The sequence below is a fragment of the Nerophis ophidion genome, linkage group LG07 (genome assembly GCF_033978795.1).
Source record: "Nerophis ophidion isolate RoL-2023_Sa linkage group LG07, RoL_Noph_v1.0, whole genome shotgun sequence".
Taxonomy (NCBI): Eukaryota; Metazoa; Chordata; class Actinopteri; order Syngnathiformes; family Syngnathidae; genus Nerophis; species Nerophis ophidion.
This window is the reverse complement of record NC_084617.1, coordinates 31,032,102-31,051,588: the sequence shown is the minus strand read 5'-3', so window position 1 is coordinate 31,051,588 and position 19,487 is coordinate 31,032,102. Positions and strand designations below refer to the sequence as shown.

The window sequence follows — 19,487 nt, the reverse complement described above, 5'->3', positions numbered from 1 at the left end:
TCAACATAAACCTGTCAAAACGTACAAAATAAATGAGCATTGATTATTAAGATAATAATGTGTTCGTTGAGACATTAGTAGATTTTGGGTCAAAACGCTGGTGTTTTGAAAGAGAATGTTGATGTTTTGTTCGGCGCGCCCACGCGGTCACATGACCGCCACGGCTCTTTTTGTCCCCCGCGAACAATGCCGTGTTTTAATGCCACATATGAGCCTCCGTTCCCGACATTTCCCCCGACAAATACTATTCTGCATCTTCCCAGCGTCCAAAGCCGCTGCCAGGCCGTGGCCTCCCATTGGCTCCCGCCGGTCACGTGAGCAGGAATTGGCTGCATTTTCGCCCCTGCGAGCTAGTGTTTGATGTCGCCGCTAGTCCCCGCGCGCCACTAATATCACAAATATACCGCGTTAGTGGCGTCATCCTCGCCGGGACGTCGGGAGCAGGCGGGACGCGCTTCGGCCTTGGACGGTGAGGTCTGCGGGAAGCGATGAATTTTGAGGTGGAGAGAGAGATGGGATTCATCAACAGCCAGCCGTCCCTCGCCGAGTGTCTGACGTCGTTCCCCGCAGTCCTGGACGCCTTTCACACTTCATCAATCAAGGAGTCGACAGTAATTCCGCCTCCCTTCGAACACATCATCCCCAGCCTCAGTCCGTGCGCCGCCGGCGGCCAGGCCACACCGCCGGCGTGCAGCAGCCAGCGGGACCGCCGCAGGGTCAACGGTCCGCCGGCGGGGCCCCTGGCGCACGAGTTCCCGTGGATGAAAGAGAAGAAGTCGGCCAAGAAATGTCCGAAAGCCGCTGCCGGAACCGCCGTCCCGCCCGCTTCGTCCTCGCCGTCGCACGCCGCCTCCGGTTATGCTTCGGCGGGCGCCGAGTCCCCCTCAGGTCGGTACTCGTGACGGGAATGCAAGCTGACATTTGGTCCTCACCCACGACCCCAATGTGCTTTTTTGTTTTTTATGTTTTGTTTTACTTTGCAATCATGCATTTATACATTTGATGATTGCATGTATGAATCATGATATCGCTGCATTATTAACATAGAACTAAAATAAACATCAATAGACATTCATAAACATTATTAAATATTAAAACACACTATTAAACAATATTAAACATTATTAAATATTTAAATATTATTAAGTAGTATTACACATTATTAAACATTAGCAAATATTATTAAATGTTATTAAACATTACTAAGCATTAGTAAACATTATTAAACATTATTCAACAATATTAAATATTATTCAATATTATTCAATATTTTTTAAACATTATTACATATTATTCAATATTATTAAACATTATTTATCATTATTAAACATTAATAAATATTAATAAACATTATTAAACACTATTAAACAATATTACATATTGTTAAACATTATTAAGCATTATTAAACATTAGTAAACATTATTAAACATCATTCAACATTATTAAATATTAAACATTAATACATATTAAATATAGATCATTATTAAAGGTATTAACATAGTCTTTATGTTCATGCTGATGGTTGCCATGTTGGATGCTAATAACGTTAAACGTAGTCTTCATATTCATGCTGAGGGAGGCCAGGTTGGATGCTAATAATATAAACAGTCTTTATGTTCATGCTTAAAGAGGCCAGGTTGGATGCTAATAACATAAACATAGTCTTCATATTCATGCTGAGGGAGGCCAGGTTGGATGCTAATACCATAAACATAGTCTTTATGTTCATGCTGAAGGAAGCCAGGTTGGATGTTAATAACATAAACATAGTCTTTGTGTTCATGCTGAAGGAGGCCATGTTGGATGCTAATACCATAAACATTGTCTTTATGTTCATGCTGAAGGAGGCCAGGTTGGATGCTAATAACATAAACATAGTGTTTGTGTTCATGCTGAAGGAGGCCAGGTTGGATGCTAATAATATAAACACAGTCTTTATGTTCGGGCTTCACGGTGGCAGAGGGGTTAGTGCGTCTGCCTCACAATACAAAGGTCCTGCAGTCCTGGGTTCAAATCCAGGCTCGGGATCTTTCTGTGTGGAGTTTGCATGTTCTCCCTGTGAATGCGTGGGTTCCCTCCGGGTACTCCGGCTTCCTCCCACTTCCAAAGACATGCACCTGGGGATAGGTTAATTGGCAACACTAAATCGGCCCTAGTGTGTGAATGTGAGTGTGAATGTTGTCTGTCTATCTGTGTTGGCGCTGCGATGAGGTGGCGACTTGTCCAGGGTGTACCCCGCCTTCTGCCCGATTGTAGCTGAGATAGGCGCCAGCGCCCCCCGTGACCCCGAAAGGGAATAAGCGGTAGGAAATGGATGGATGGACAGTCTTTATGTTCATGCTGAAGGAGGCCAGGTTGGATGCTAAAAACATAAACATAGTCTTTATGTTCATGCTGAAGGAGGCTTGGTTGGATGCTAATAATATAAACATAGTCTATATGTTCATGCTGAAGGAGGCCAGGTTGGAGGCTGATAATATAACATAGTCTTTATGTTCATGCTGAAGAAGGCCAGATTGGATTCTAATAACATAAACATAGTCTTTATGTTCATGCTGAAGGAGGCCAGGTTGGATGCTAATAACATAAACATAGTCTTTATGTTCATGCTGAAGGAGGCCAGTTTGGATGCTAATAACGTAAACAGTCTTTATGTTCGTGCTGAAGGAGGCCAGGTTTGATGCTAATAATTTAAACATAGTATTTATGTTCATGCTAATAGTGGCCATGTTGGATGATAATAGCATAGACCAGGGGTCGGCAACCCGTGGCTCCGGAGCCGCATGCGGCTCTTTAGCGCCGCCCGCTGGTGATTTTTCAAAAATATATGAAAAATGGGAATGATGAGGAGAAAAAAACATATTTTTTCTTTTAATTTGGTTTCTGTAGGAGGACAAACATGACACGAACCCCCCTAATGGCTATAAAGCACACTTTTTATATTAAACATGCTTCACAGATTTGAATATTTTGCAAGCGCCGTTTTGTCCTACTAATTTTGGCGGTCCTTGAACTCACCCTAGTTTGTTTACATGCATAACTTTTTTTCAGACTTTCTAAGACGTGATTTATGCCCCTTCTTTTTCTGTCTCATTCTGTCCACCAAACTCATAACGTTGTGCATTAATGCACAAAGGTGGGTTTTGTTGATGTTATTGACTTATGTGGAGAGTACTAATCGGACATATTTGGTCACTGCATGACTGTAAGATAATCGATGCTAACATGCTGTATGTACATATTGCATCACCATGCCTCATTTGTAGCTATATTTGAGCTCATTTGGTTTCATTTAAGTCCTCATAATTCAATGTATATCTCATGCCACACTATCTGTATGAAATATGGCTTTTAATTTTTTGCGGCTCCAGACAGATTTGTTTTTGTATCTTTAGTCCAATATGGCTCTTTCAACATTTTGGGTTGCCGACACCCGGCATAGACATAGTCTTTATGTTCATGCTGAAGTAGGCCAGGTTGGATGCTTGTAACATAAACATAGTCTTTATGTTCATGCTGAAGGAGGCCAGGTTGGATGCTGAAAGAGGCCATGTTGGATGCTAATAACATAAACATAGTCTTTATTGATATGCTGAAGGAGGCCATGTTGGATGATAATAACATAAACATAGTCTTTATCGATATGCTAAAGGGGGCCATGTTGGATGCGAAAAACATAAACACAGTGTTTATATTCATGCTGAAGGAGGCCATGTTAGATGCTAATAACATAAACATAGTTTTTATGTTCATGCTGAATGTGACCATGTTGGATGCTAATAACATAATCATAGTCTTTATGTTCATAGTGAAAGAAGCCCTGTTGGATGTTTAGAATATAAACATAGTGTTTATGTTTATACTGAAGAAGACCATGTTGGATGCCATCCATCCATCCATCCATCCATCCATCCATCCATCCATCCATCCATCCATCCATCCATCCATCCATCCATTTTCTACCGCTTGTCCCTTTTGGGGTCGCGGGGGTGCTGGAGCCTATCCCAGCTGCATTCGGGCATGTTGGATGCTAATAACATAATTATAGTCCTAATGTTCAGGCTGAAGGAGGCCATGTTGGATGATTATATCATAAACATAGTCTTTATTGATATGCTGAATGAGACCATGTTGGATGCTAATAGCATAAACCGAGTCTTTATTGATATGCTGAATAAGACCATGTTGGATGCTAATAACATAAACATAGTCTTTATTTTCATGCTAATAACATAAACATAATCTTTATTTTCATGCTGAAGGAGGCCATTTTGGATGCTAATAGTGTAAACATAGTCTTTATGTTCATGCTGAAGGAGCTCATGTTGAATGCAAAGAACATAAACATAATATTTATGTTCATGCTGATGGTGGCCTTGTTTGATGCTATTAAGATGAACATAGTCGTTATGTTCATTTTGAAGGAGGCCATGTTGGATGCTAATAACATAAACATACTTTTTATGTTCATGCTGAATAAGGCCATGTTGCATGCTAATAACATAAACATAGTCATTCTTGTTATGCTCAAGGTGGCCATGTTGGATGCTAATGACATAAAGTTAGTCTTTATTGATATGCTGAAGGAGATCTTGTTGTATGCTAATGACATAAACATGGCTTTCTGTTCATTCAGAAGGAGGCCAATTTGGATGCTGAAAACATAAACATAGTATTTATGTTCATGCTGATGGTGGCCATGTTGGATGTTAATAACATAAAGTTAGTATTTATTGTTATGCCGAAGGTGGTCATGTTGGATGTTAATAACACAAACATAGTCTTTTTGTTTATGCTGATGGACAACATGTTGGATGAATATAACTTAACATAGTCTTTAGGTCCATGCTGAAGGAAGCCATTATGGATGCTAATAACATAAATATGGTCTTTCTTGTAATGCTAAAGGTGGCCATGTCGAATGCTAATAAAATAAACGCAGTATTTATATTCATTGTGAAGGGGGCCTTGTTGAATGCTAATAACCTAAACATAGTCTTTGTTGATATGCTGAAGGTGGCCATGTTGGATGATAATAAAATAAACATAGTATTTATATTTATTCTGAAGGAGGCCTTGTTGGATGCTAATAACAAAAACATAGTATTTATGGTAATATTGAAAGAGGCCATGTTGGATGCTAATAACATAAACATAGTATTTATTTTCATGCTGATAATGGCCATGGTGGATGTTAATAACATAAACATAGTCTTTATGTTCATGATGAAGGGTGCCATGTTGGATGCTAATAACATAAACATAGTCTTTATGTTCATGCTGAAGGAGGCCTTGTTGGATTCTAAGAACATAAACATAGTATTTATTTTCAGCTGATGGTGGCCATGTTAATGCTGAAGAAGGCCATGTTGGATGTTAATACCATAAACATAGTCTTTATTGATATGCTGAAAGAGGCAATGTTTGATACTAATAACATAAACATTGTCTTTTTTGTTATGCTGAAGGTGTCCATGTTGGATGCTAGTAACATAAACATAGTCTGTATTGGTATGCTGAAGAAGCCATGTTGAACGCTAATAACATAAACACAGAATTGATGTTCAAGCTGAAGGAGGCCGGTTTGGATGCTAATAGCATAAACATACTCTTTATGTTAATGCCGATGATTTTCCATGTTGAATGCTAATAACATAAAAATTGCATGTATGTTCCTGATGAAGGTGGCCATGTTGTAATGCCAATGCTAATAACATAAATATAGTCTTTATGTTCACGCTAATGGTGGCTGTGTTGGATGCTAAAACCATATGTTATGTTGTATGCTAATGACAATTATAGTCTTTATGTGGGTTCTTCCGAGGATGTTGTAGTCGTAATGATTTGTGCAGTCCTTTGAGACATCTGTGATTTGGGGCTATATAAATAAACATTGATTGATTGATTGATGTTCACGCAGAAAGAGGCCCTTTTGGTTCTTAGTAACATGTATAGTCTCTATGTTAATGCTAATAGTGGCAATGTTGGATGGTAGTAACATAAATGTTGTCTTTATGTTGATGCTGAAGGAGGCCTGGTTGGATGCTAAGAACATAAATAAAGTCTTTATGTTCATGCTACTGGTGGACGCATTGGATGCTGATAACATAAACATTGTTTTAATGTTCCTGCTGATGGAGGCCATGTTGAATGTTAATGACATAATCATAGTCTTTCTGTTCATGCTGAAAGAAGCCATTTTGGATGCTAATAACATAAATACAGTCTTTATATTCATGCTGATGAGGCCATGTGGGATGCTAAGAACATAAACATAGTATTTAGGTTCAGGCTGAAGGAGGTCATGTTAGATGCTAATAACATTAACATAGTTGTTATGTTTATTTTGAAATGTGGCCATGATGGATGCAAACAACATAAACATGGTCTTACTTGTTATGCTGAAGGAGGCCATGTTGGATGCTAATAACATAAACATAGTCTTTGTTTTCATGCTGAAGGAGGCCATATCAGATGCTAGTAACATAAACATAGTCTTTATGTTCATGCTGATGGTCGCCATGTTGGATGCTAATAATAGAAACATAGTCTTTATGTTCATGCTAATGGTGGCCTTGTTGGATGCTAATATAATAATTATACAATTTATGTTTATGATGAAAGAGGCAATTTTAGATGCTAATAACATAAACATATTCTTTATATTCATGCTGAAGGAAGCCATATTGGATGCTAATAACATAGACATATAATTTATATTCATGCTGAAGGTGGCCAAGTTGGATTCTGATAATATAAACATAGTCTTTATGTTAAAACTGAAGGCGGCCATGTTGGATGCTAATGGCATAAACTTAGTCTTTATTTTCATGCAGCTGAGATAGGCTCCAGCACCCATTGCGACCCCAAAAGGGACAAGCGGTAAGAAATGGATGGATGGATGTTCATGCTGATGGTGGCCATGTTTGATGCTAATAAAATAAACATAGTCTTTATGTTCATGCTGAAGAAGGCCATGTTGGATTCCAATAACATAAACATAGTCTTTATGTCCATGCTGATATTGGCCATGTTTAATGCTAATAAAATAAACATAGTCTTTAAGTTCATGCTGAAGAAGGCCATGTTGGATTCCAATAACATAAACATATAGTCTTTATTTTCATGCTAACGGTGGCTTTGTTTGATGTTAGTAACATTAACATAGTTTGTATGTTCATGCTGAAAAAGTCCATGTTGGAGGGTGGCCATGTTGGAACAATTGTCTATAATGACGACACTTATGGGAATACTCTGTTGGGGGTTGGGCAGGTTCATATCACTATGCTACATGCTAGCAAAGAGGACATTTGTATTATATATATATATATATATATATATATATGTATATATATATATATATTTGCATTTGCAAATAATCACAGCAAACGATAACTTTAGTCATCAAGGTTGCACAAAAATTTGATTCACCTCAGAGTCCTATTATTATTATTATTATTATCCTATTCTAAATCCATTCATAATTTTTATAAATTGATTTTAAAAATCAGACACTTTTAGGCCATCTCCATGCGAACATAAGGATATTTTCTAACCTGTAATCTGTTTTGAAAAGTTCCATTGTTATTATTAAAATATGTCATTGCGAGAATGGGTGTGAATCGGGAATTTTTTTAAAATTGACTGTTTGTCGCTTTTAAAAGTGCTCCCCCTCTGGTCAACATATAAAATAACAAGCCAACGTATGAAATAACAAGTGTTTGTAGGAAATTGACACATGCCCCCTTTGGCCAAAATGTATTTAAAAAAATACTTTTTCAAATAGAGACATACTGTAATAACTTGAAATAAATAATGAAGATTAAAAACCAATTATAAACAAAAAAAATTAAATATTTTAAAAATAACTAAAAGCAGTCTTTTTCTCACAATGTTTTGACTTTTTTCTTATAAAATTGGGAACAATTTTTCATATTTTGTGTTTCTGTTTCTGTAATATTGCAATATTTTCTCTTAAAATTATTACTCATTTAATGTATATATTTTTTTACTTTTTCATGCAAAATGGCGACATTGGTCATATAAAATTCTGACCTTCATCAAAAAAATTGGCAATGTTTTTGTTGATCTTGTAAAATAGTGAAATTTTTTTGAGTAAAATAATGACTTATTTTGCCATGAAAAATTCCAACCATTATTATAACATTGACCAAAATTTTAAATTGTTCTTATAAAATTGGGGCTTTTGTTGAGTAAAATTACGACTCTTTTCATAAAATTGTCTAAAATTTACTAAAATTCTAATTTTTATCATATATAATTGCACAAATGTTCAGTTTTTCTTTTAACATTTGGATATGCATTGACTAAAATGATAACTTTTATCATAATACTGAAAAAATTATTTCTTTTTAATGTAAAATTAATACTTTATAATGCAAAATGGCAACATTTGTCATCGAAAATTCTGACTTTTATCACAATAATGCCAATTTTTTTGTTGCTCTTGTAAAATAGTGACATTTTTTGAGTAAAATGATGACTTTTGTTATCATTTTGCCAAGTAAAATTCCGGCCATTATTATAATATTGCCAACATTTTAAAATGTTCTTATAAAATTGTTACTTTTGTCGAGTAAAACTACGACTCTTTTCATGAATTGTCAAAATGTTAAGCTTTTCTTGTAAAATTGCGACTGTTATTGACTAAAATTCCAACTTTTATCGTATTATTGCACATATGTTCAGTTTTTATTGTAACATTTTGACTTGTGTTGACTAAAATTACGACTCGTATTTTAATATTGCCAAAATTATTACTTTTTAATATAAAATTATTACTTTATGATGCAAAATGGCGACATTTGTTATCTAAAATTCTGACTTTTATCACAATATTGCCAATTTTTTTTTGTTGTTTTTGTAAAATACTGACATTTCTTATAATTATAATATTGCCAAAATGTTAACGTTTTCTTATACAATTGTGACTTTTGTCGAGTGAAATTACAACTCTTTTTATAAAATTGCCGAAATTCTAAAATGTTCTTATAAAATGGACTTTTGTCGAAAACAATTATTTGAAATTACAATTTATTTCATTTAATTGCCAACATTTTAAGCTTTTCTTGTAAAATTGCGACTGTTATTGAGTAAAATTCAAACTTTTATCATAAGATTGCACACATTTTCAGTTACTGAATATTTTAAAATGACGACTTTTATTTTAACACTGCCAAAATGCAAAGTTTTTCTTGTGAAATTCAGACTAATTTTTCACAACAAGATTTTTTATTTTGGTATATTATGTATACATTATTAATGTTGTATATATATATATATATATATATATATATATATATATATATATATATATTTGGAAGGGTGGTCCGAAAGAGGTAGGCATTTTTCTCAGGTCCCAAGAAGGTAACAAATACAGGAATGTGTGCGTGTGTGTGTGTGCGCTAATGATGTATTTTGATGTATTTTTCTTATTCAATATCCGCAATAGTACACCGCTATACATATGTGTGCATATATATACAGTATATATATATATATATATATATATATATATATATATATATATATATACACACACATGTATTGGGACTGTCAAAGTTAACGCAATAAGTTCCTTTAATGGTATTTATTTTTTAACGCACATGCGTCCTGACTCCTTTTTGACCCTTGGCCCTTTCTGCAGTTTAAGGAAATTTGTAATATCTTCCAGTTACTGTGAAGCCTCCCAAAGTTGACGCCAGAATAACTGCTCGGATCGTTCAACAATGATAATTTTTTACCTACGATTAACATCCTGACTGGGGATAGGTTGATTGGCAACACTAAATTGGCCCTAGTGTTTGAATGTGAGTGTGAATGTTGTCTGTCTATCTGTGTTGGCCCTGCGATGAGGTGGCGACTTGTCCAGGGTGTACCCCGCCTTTCGCCCGATTGTAGCTGAGATAGGCGCCAGCGCCCCCCCCGCGACCCCAAAAGGGAATAAGCGGTAGAAAATGGATGGATGGATAACATCCTGACTCCTTTTTTACCCTCGGCCCGTTCCGTAGTGTGGTGATGCGTAATGGTGTCTGGTTACTGTGGAGCCACAAGCTGGAAAATAGCAGCAGAAAATGTAGAAAAAATGGACGTTATAAAACTCTCAGATCCAAAACCATGACAAGTTGTTGGAAATGTTCACGTATTTTTGTCGGCGGTTCACGTGACCATGTTTTATTGTTCATTATTATGATTATTATTTTTTTTCCCCCACAAATGAACATTATAATTATCTCCGTCCTTTCCTCCGCGTGCTCAGATCCCAACCAGGCCGGCTCGGAGGCGGGGGGTTCGGCCTCCCGTCGGCTGCGCACCGCCTACACCAACACGCAGCTGCTGGAGCTGGAGAAAGAGTTCCACTTCAACAAATATCTGTGCCGGCCCAGGAGGGTGGAGATCGCCGCCCTGCTGGACCTGAGCGAGCGGCAGGTGAAGGTGTGGTTCCAGAATCGGCGGATGAAGCACAAGCGGCAGACGGTGCACCAGTCGTCCGGCAGCCTGGAGCCGCTGGAAGCCGCCGACGCTTCGTCCCCGTACTCTAGCCAGCCGGCGGGGGAAGACTCGGACGGCGAGGCGGGGAGCGGCCATCCATCTTCCGCCCACGCCCGTGACAGCGGGGACAATGCACATCCCACGCGGGAGGGCGGGGGCTTACCGGCGCCCGTCAGCGAGGACTCGGACACGCTCGCCACCGCCCAGAAGCGCGGAGGGGACGGGAGCTGCGAGTCGTCACGTGGGCCGTCCACGACCTCCAAGGTGTGCGAGCTGGGCTTCTTCTCCGACGAAGACGCGATTTTGTCGCTGCAAAGTTCCCTGAACAGTCCGGTGAACTTCTCGGAGGAGGACTTGGACTTGTTCACCAGCACTTTGTGCACCATCGACCTGCAGCACCTCAACTTCTGATCCCGCGTGACGTCACGGGCTTTTTTTGTCCCTTTTCTCATTCCAGGTATTTATTATTATCTTTTTTTTGTTTGTTTTTTACGACGAACAATTATTAGACCGTTTTTCAATTTTATTTTTGTTGTGTAATTGTGGATTTATTTATGATGTTTTGCTCCAAAAGCTCTCAGGAACTGCGTGGACTCGTTAGAGGATCTAAACTGAGGAACAACACAAATAAAAAAAAGACCTACTGATGATTTCAATTAGTTTATTTATTACGATTCTTGAATAGTGAAATCCAAATTATTTATTGTACACATATTTTCATAGTGAAATACTGATATGATAATAAAAGACAAATAGACATTTAACACGTGCTTTTGTCTTCTTCTTCCTGGGATGTCCCTTTTCCATTCAATATCCACACACACGTTATATTTACATTCATTTTGCAATAATGACAAACAATACTTTGCCTTTAGTGTGTTTTTATTTTAGTCTGAGGAGATTTACAGAAAGTAATTTATGTGTTGTGGGCATGTATGCTAATATACACATATTACACAATTGAACATACATAAATCAATAATACATCATTATAACTATATAATATATTAATACATAATTTATTAAAGGTTAAGAATTGATGGACTTTTGAAATATATTTATTAAGTTACAAAAACATCTGTAGAATGGCCCTGTGTATATTGCACACATGAAATGTATACGTTAGGAAAATATCTTTAATTTAATTAGATGATTTGTTGAATTCAATTATTTAAACTAAATCGAATTAAATAATTGAATGAATACTTTTAAATGGATATGCATTATATAACGAATGTGTGTGTGTAGTATATATATAATATATATGTATGTATGTGCTATATATATATATATATATATATATATATATGTATATATTTACACACACGCACACACACACACGCTCGCACACACACTCGCATGTATATATATATATATATATATATATATATATATACATATATATACGTATTTATATATATATGTATTTACATATATATGTATTTACAACTCGCACACACACTCGCACATATATATATATATATATATATATATATATATATATATATATATATATATATATATATATATATATGTATATATATATATATATATACACACACACACAAAAACACACACGCACACACATATAAAACTTATTATCACGGAATCTTTGACAGTCCCTATATGTATATATATATATATATATATATATATATATATATATATATATATATATATACATATATATATATATATATATATATATATATATACATATATATATGTATTTATATATATATGTATTTACATATATATGTATTTACAACTCGCACACACACTCGCACATATATATATATATATATATATACACACACACAAAAACACACACACACACGCACACACATATAAAACTTATTATCACGGAAACTTTGACAGTCCCTATATAAGTATACATATATATATATATATATATATATATATATATATATATATATAAGACAAGGTAAAAAATGTGCTGTTTTATTGGAATTCCTGCTTCTTCTCTTCTAGCTGGGTGGTGTAGTTTTTTAACATTACACAGATGATATTTCAACATTATGCAGATTATATTTCAACATTGTACAGATTATATATCAACCATACACAGATGTTATTTCTACCTTAAACAGAGGACATTTCAACATCGCACAGATGATCTTTCGACATAATGCAGATTATATTTCAACATTACACAGATGATATATCAACATCACACAAATGTTATTTCAACCTTAAACTGATTATATTTTAACATTACACATATTATATTTCAACATTACACAGATGATTTTTCAACCTTACACCGATTATATTTCAACCTTAAACATATTTTTTTTTTTAAAAACACGGATGATTTTACAACATTATACAGACAATATTTCAACATTAAACAGGTTATACTTCAACATTACATGGATGATATTTCAACATTAAACAGAATATACTTCAACATTACATGGATGATATTTCAACATTACACAGATGATATTTCAACATTACACAGATGATATTTCAACATTAAACAAATGATATTTCAACCTTAAACAGATGATATATCAAGTGAGTCTGGTGTGTTTATGAAAATGTCTGATGAGGCGTCTACATCCTGTTTTGCTAGAGGTGGCGTGTGAAAGGTTAGTGAGCAGCTTGCCTCTCAGAATCCGAGTGTTGTGCTAACTTGCTGCCCCTCCTCCTCTCAGCTAAAATGGCTGCAGACAAAGCAGGATGCAAACAATGAACGATGGCAGCCATTACAGGATGAGTGTGTGCTTGCAGACAGCTGAAGGCAACATGGAGACTCACACTTTCTAAATAGTCATCAATAATAATACTGTTAATACGCACACGTGTTGTATTAAAGTTGTTCTATTAATTTTTAAATCAACACTTTTATTCATTTCTATATTTCTCAAACAATTCATATTGTAAAATCCCATATTTTGTATTATTTACATGTTCTGCTAAATATTCATATTAAGATGAATTTACACATTTTTATTTTTACAATCCTCACATTTGTCAATACATTAAAAGCAAACATTATTCAGAACTAAATATATGTACTAGTATGTCACTTATATTACATATATATACTAATATGTGACATATATTACATATATGTACTACTACATCACATATAATACATATATGTAATAATATGTCAGATATATTACATATATGTAATAATATGTCAGATATATTACATATATGTAATAATATGTCAGATATAGTACGTATATACTAATATGTCACATATATTAAATATATATGTACTAATATGTAGCATATATTACATATATGTACTAATACGTCACATATATTACATATATGTACTAATATGTAACATATGTTACATATATTACATATATGAACTAATTTGTCACATATATTATATAAACTGTCTGTACTAGTATTTAACATATATTACATATATGTACTAATATGTCATATTTATTACATATATGTATGTATTAATATGTCACATATATTACATATATAGTTAAAGTTAAAGTACCAATGATTGTCACACACACACTAGGTGCATTTGACCCATCCCCTTGTTCACCCCCTGGGAGGTGAGGGGTGCAGTGGGCAGCAGCGGTGCCACGCCCGGGAATCATTTGTGGTGATTTAACCCGCAAGTCCAACCTTTGATGCTGAGTGCCAAGCAGGGAGGTAATGGGTCCCATTTTTGTAGTCTTTGGTATGACTCTGCCGGGGTTTGAACTCCCAACCTACTGATCTCAGGGCGGACACTCTAACCACTAGGCCACTGAGTAGGTTATATATATGTACTAATATGTCACATATATGTACTAATATGTCACATGTATTACATATATGTACTAATATGTCACTTATATTTCATATATGTACTACTATGTCACTTATATTTCGTATATGTACTAATATATCACATATATTACATATATACTAATATGTCACATATATAACATATATGTACTATGTCATATATATTACATATATGTATTAAAATGTCACATGTATTACATATATGTACTAATATGTCACTTATATTTCATATATGTACTACTATGTCACTTATATTTCATATATGTACTAATATATCACATATATTACATATATACTAATATGTCACATATATAACATATATGTACTATGTCATATATATTACATATATGTATTAAAATGTCACATGTATTACATATATGTACTAATATATCACTGATATTACACATTTGGACCCTGGTGGTGTAAAAGTACAAATTCCACAGTCCTTTTTTGCCGATGGTGCAGGTTTGATTTCAGCATGGAGCCTTTTGGAGATGTCCATGCTGTCCTGGAAGTTGGAAGTACTAGCAGGAAGGAACACAGTGAAGAACCAAGCCAAATCAGCAATGCCATGAATCCCACCCCCCAAATAGTAGTTCTTTATATGATAGTAGTACTATATATGATAGTAGTACTTTATTTGATAGTAGCACTGCATATGATAGCAGTACTGTATATGACAGTAGTATTGGACATAATAGTAGTTCTGTATATGATAGTAGTATTACATATGATAGTGGTACTGTATATAATAGTAGTACTGCATATGACAGTATTACTGTATATGATAGTAGTACTGTATTTGATAGTAGTTATGTATATGATAGTAGTTCTGTATATGATAGTAGTACTGCATGTGATATGAGTACAGTATGTGATAGTAGTAGTATATATGAAAGTAGTACTGTATTTGATAATAGTTCTGTATATGATAGTAGTACTAAATATGATATTAGTGCAATATATGATAGTGGTACTGCATATGATAATAGTACTGTATATGATAGTTGTAATGCATATGGTAGTAGTACATGCATGCATATATATATATATATATATATATATATATATATATATATATATATATATATATATATACACACTTTCTACCGCTTGTCTCTTTCGGGGTCGTGGGGGTTGCTGGAGCCTATCTCAGCTGCATTCAGGTGGAAGGCGGTGTACACCCTGGACAAGTCGCCACCTCATCACAGGGCCAACACAGATAGAAAGACCACATCCACACTCACACCCCTGCTGTAACAGAGGGCAATATTTCATCTTCAAATGCTAACATGAGCGAGCGAGGAGACATGTTGCATCATGGGAGTGTTCTAATAATGTCTCTCTTCTGGCTGTCAGCTTTATCTCCTCCGTCAGCATCGCTGCATGATTCCTGCCTGCAGGTGAGATGTTGCGTAACTCAGGTGTGACACACCAACAAGTCAGCTGTTTTGTCTTCAATGTTTAAAGAAGACACATTTCTTTTTCATTTTCTTCTTTGGACTGAAGCACGTGGCCTAACAGAACCATGTTAGTAAGCTAGCTTAATGCTCACGTTTGCTCATTTAAAAAATATATATATACATTTTATTCGTTTATATAAGTTTTAATTATATATTATATTACTTTACATTGCATTATAATAAATCATATTACATTATATGTCATATCATGATTGTTTTTTAAATTATTATTTTTGTAAATATTATTATTCATAAAAAATAATTGCTTTAGATTATGCATTATATTACACTTTATGTACTTTGTATTCATTATTTAGATTGTGGATATGTATCTGGTTATTTTTATTTGGTTTGTCAATATATATATGTATATATACACACACACATACATAAACAACTCCATTTTTGTTTCATCTGACCACAGAAATTTCCTCCAGAAGATCTTATCTTTGTCCATGTGATGTCTGATGAAACAAAAATGGGAGCTGTTTGTCCACAATACCCAGCAATATGTTTGGAGGAGAAAGGGTGTGGCCTTTGATCCCAGGAACACCGTTCCTACCATCAAGCATGGTGGTTGTAGTATTATGCCCTGGGCCTGTTTTGCTGCCAATGGAATTGGTGCTTTACAGAGAGTAAATGGGGCAATGGAAAAAAGGATTACCTCCAAATTCTTCAGGACAACCTAAAATCATCAGCCCGGAGATTGGGTCTTGGGCGCAGTTGGGTGTTCCAACAGGACAATGACGCCAAACACACAACAAAAGTTGTAAAGGAATGGCTATATCAGGCTTGACTTAAGGTTTTAGAATAGCCTTACCAAAGTCCTGACTTAAATGTGTGGACAATCCTGAAGAAACAAGTCCATGTCAGAAAACCAACACATTCAGCTGAACTGCGCCAATTTTGTCAAGAGGAGTGGTCAAAAACTCAAGCAGAAGCTTGTAGATGGCCACCAAAAGTAAAACTTGCCAAGGGACATGTAACCAAATATTAACATTGCTGTATGTAAACTTTTGACCCACCAGATTTGCTCACATTTTCAGTAGACCCATAATAAATTCATAAAAGAAGCAAACTTCGTGAATGTTTTTTGTGACCAACAAGTATTTGCTCCGAACACTCTATCACAAAAAAATAAGAGTTGTAGAAATGATTGGAAACTAAAGACAGCCATGACATTATGTTCTTTACACGTGTATGTAAACTTTTGACCGACACTGTGTATATATATATATATATATATATATATATATATATATATATATATATATATATATATATATATATATATATACATATGTATATATATATCTCTATATATATATATATATATATATATATATATATCTATATATATATATATATATATATACGTATATATATATATATATATATATATATATACAGTGTTGGTCATTAACAATAATTACCTTTATTATCAACAACAGACTTGTTCAAATGCAACAATACATATATGTAAAGATAACTTGAAACACAAAAGAAAGCAGATAAATGGAGGGGAATAAAAAGAAACCAACTGTATTAACCTTGTAGATTGTTATAGTAAAACAGGCTAAGCTTTTTCAGTGTGCCACATGTTACCCAGTTTACCCTAGGGCAACAACGTTAATATATATTTGATGAAAGGTGATTATATGCATGAGTGTATGTATGTATATATATATATATATATATATATATATATATTGTATGTACTTGTATATGTACAACCAACACGGCAACAAACAATTCCGCCAGCCAATGACCACGCGCTACCACAAAACACACCAATGCCCATCTCCTTGCACCAGACCCAGCAGCCAGAGGCACTGGCACCACAGAGTCCTCACAGGAAGACATGTAAGTGGGATTGAGGATGTCTTCCAAATATCCGATCCACAACATTTTGAGTCCAGGTCAGCAGCATGCTGTCCTCACCCTACACAGGGCACCGCTTCCCCCTCCTGAGGCGGCGGATGCTGGTCCCGAATCCCTTCGAAGCCGTCCGTAAGTCATTTTCCCTGGCTTCTCTGAAAGCCTCCCAAGTCCGAGTTTGTGGTAGTAAATGGATGGATGGTATAATCCATTTTTTTTTCAAACTTTTGAGCCAAAACACATTTTTTACATAAAAAAAATACAAAGGCACGTTAAAAAAAATGAAACTCAACCAGGTCATATTTTGAGTTTGTTGGTGTTTTCCTGTGTGTAGTTTTTGCTGTCATCCAGCATTCTGTGTTTGTTTACTTAGCAGCCAGTACGGTTTTACTTTCGTTTCGCCTAGCCATACCTATGCTTCATTGCCTTTTCCTTTCCTATTGTTGGTTTTACCATTGCATACCTTTTTACCTGTACGCTGTCTCTGCATGTTGGGATCACGCCAAACTATCCTTGTCTCACCCTACACGTTCCAACTTTTGCAAAGCAAATAAAAATACCTGCTGCCACTTACTGATATGTAAGAGTATTACATGGTCACACACTATTTGCAGATTATTTTTATTGATTTGCAAAAAATTTTTTTTGCACCAATTAAGTGAAGTTGCATCATTTCCCATGAGCTTGCAGTACTTCTGCTGGTCTCCCGATGGCGACATGTTTGATACTCGTCACGTTTGTTGTTGTACATTTAAAAAATCTTGTTTTCATTTAATTCTTTTCCTGCTTTGTTGCAACATTGATGTGTTTATTTGTTTACTTTTTTTATTTTTCCAATCTAGCATGAGTTATTACTTCAGACTATACGCATAAGCTAAAGGTTTTAAGTGTTGTGCGAGTATACAACAATTTTAAACGAGAGGAGAATCTAATTTTAAACATTTGTATGCTAAAGGTTCTAAGTGTTGTACAAGCATAAAACAGTTTTAAATGACAGGAAAACCTAATTTAAAACATTTGTATGCTAAAGGTTTTAAGTGTTGTATAACCACACAACTGTTTTAAATCAGAAGAAAATAAGATTTTAAACATTTGTATAATTAAGGTTTTAAGTGTTGTACGAGCATGCAACTGTTTTAAATCAGAGGAAAATCAAATTCAAAACATTTGTGTGCATGTACGACACTTTAAACCTTCAGCATATCCGTATGTGGAATTATATTCTGGGATGGATTAAGAAAATAAATCAAACAAAGCACCGATATGATTCAGTTCAAGATACTTTTATTTTTGAGTGAAATATTATTCATGTATTTAATATTTGTTTACTTATGATATCATATTTTTTTTTTTTTTTCAGTGTTCCGTTACAGAGAACAAGGAAATTAGAAAAAATTGCTATGTATGAAAAGGGCTAGGATTAAATAAACTCTGTGTCTTCCGAATCCTTTTCGGACGCACTGTAATGAAAAAGGACGTATGTGATGCATAACATTGTCTCGTATGCATGTTGGAAATAATCTGAAACTGAAACTGAAACCTAAACATGTGTTTCAGGTTTCACCTTTATCTTTAAAGGGTTTTAATCAGGGGCGTCACTAGATCTAATACTGTACTGGGGCACACCTGGGGCACAAATAATTCATGTGAGCGTGCAAAGCGCGCAAGCAAAAACATTTTTAGCACTTATTTATCATAAAAAATACATAAATAGTGCTTTAAACTATGAAATCATATCAGATTATGTTGTATGGATCTTTAATTAACCACCTGAAATTAACTCATGCATTTGACCTACTTGTGCACTTTTTTACTCCAGACTTCTAAACTGCTACTGG

At 34.9% G+C, this 19,487-nt stretch overlaps 1 protein-coding gene across 2 annotated transcripts; it reads left to right on the top strand.

The window, feature by feature from the left end:
• The first annotated feature begins 246 nt into the window (after positions 1 to 246).
• hoxb2a (homeobox B2a) lies at positions 247 to 11,277 on the top strand. Of its 2 annotated transcripts, XM_061905950.1 has the most exons (3): positions 247 to 888; positions 10,281 to 10,970; positions 11,088 to 11,277. In XM_061905950.1, exons 1-2 carry the CDS (start codon positions 489 to 491, stop codon positions 10,922 to 10,924), a joined length of 1,044 nt encoding a protein of 347 aa, XP_061761934.1. In that variant the 5' UTR covers positions 247 to 488; the 3' UTR covers positions 10,925 to 10,970; positions 11,088 to 11,277. The 2 variants fall into 2 exon arrangements, with proteins under 2 accessions (XP_061761934.1, XP_061761933.1); XM_061905949.1 differs by having other exon boundaries at positions 256 to 888; positions 10,281 to 11,277.
• The last annotated feature ends 8,210 nt before the right edge of the window (positions 11,278 to 19,487 follow it).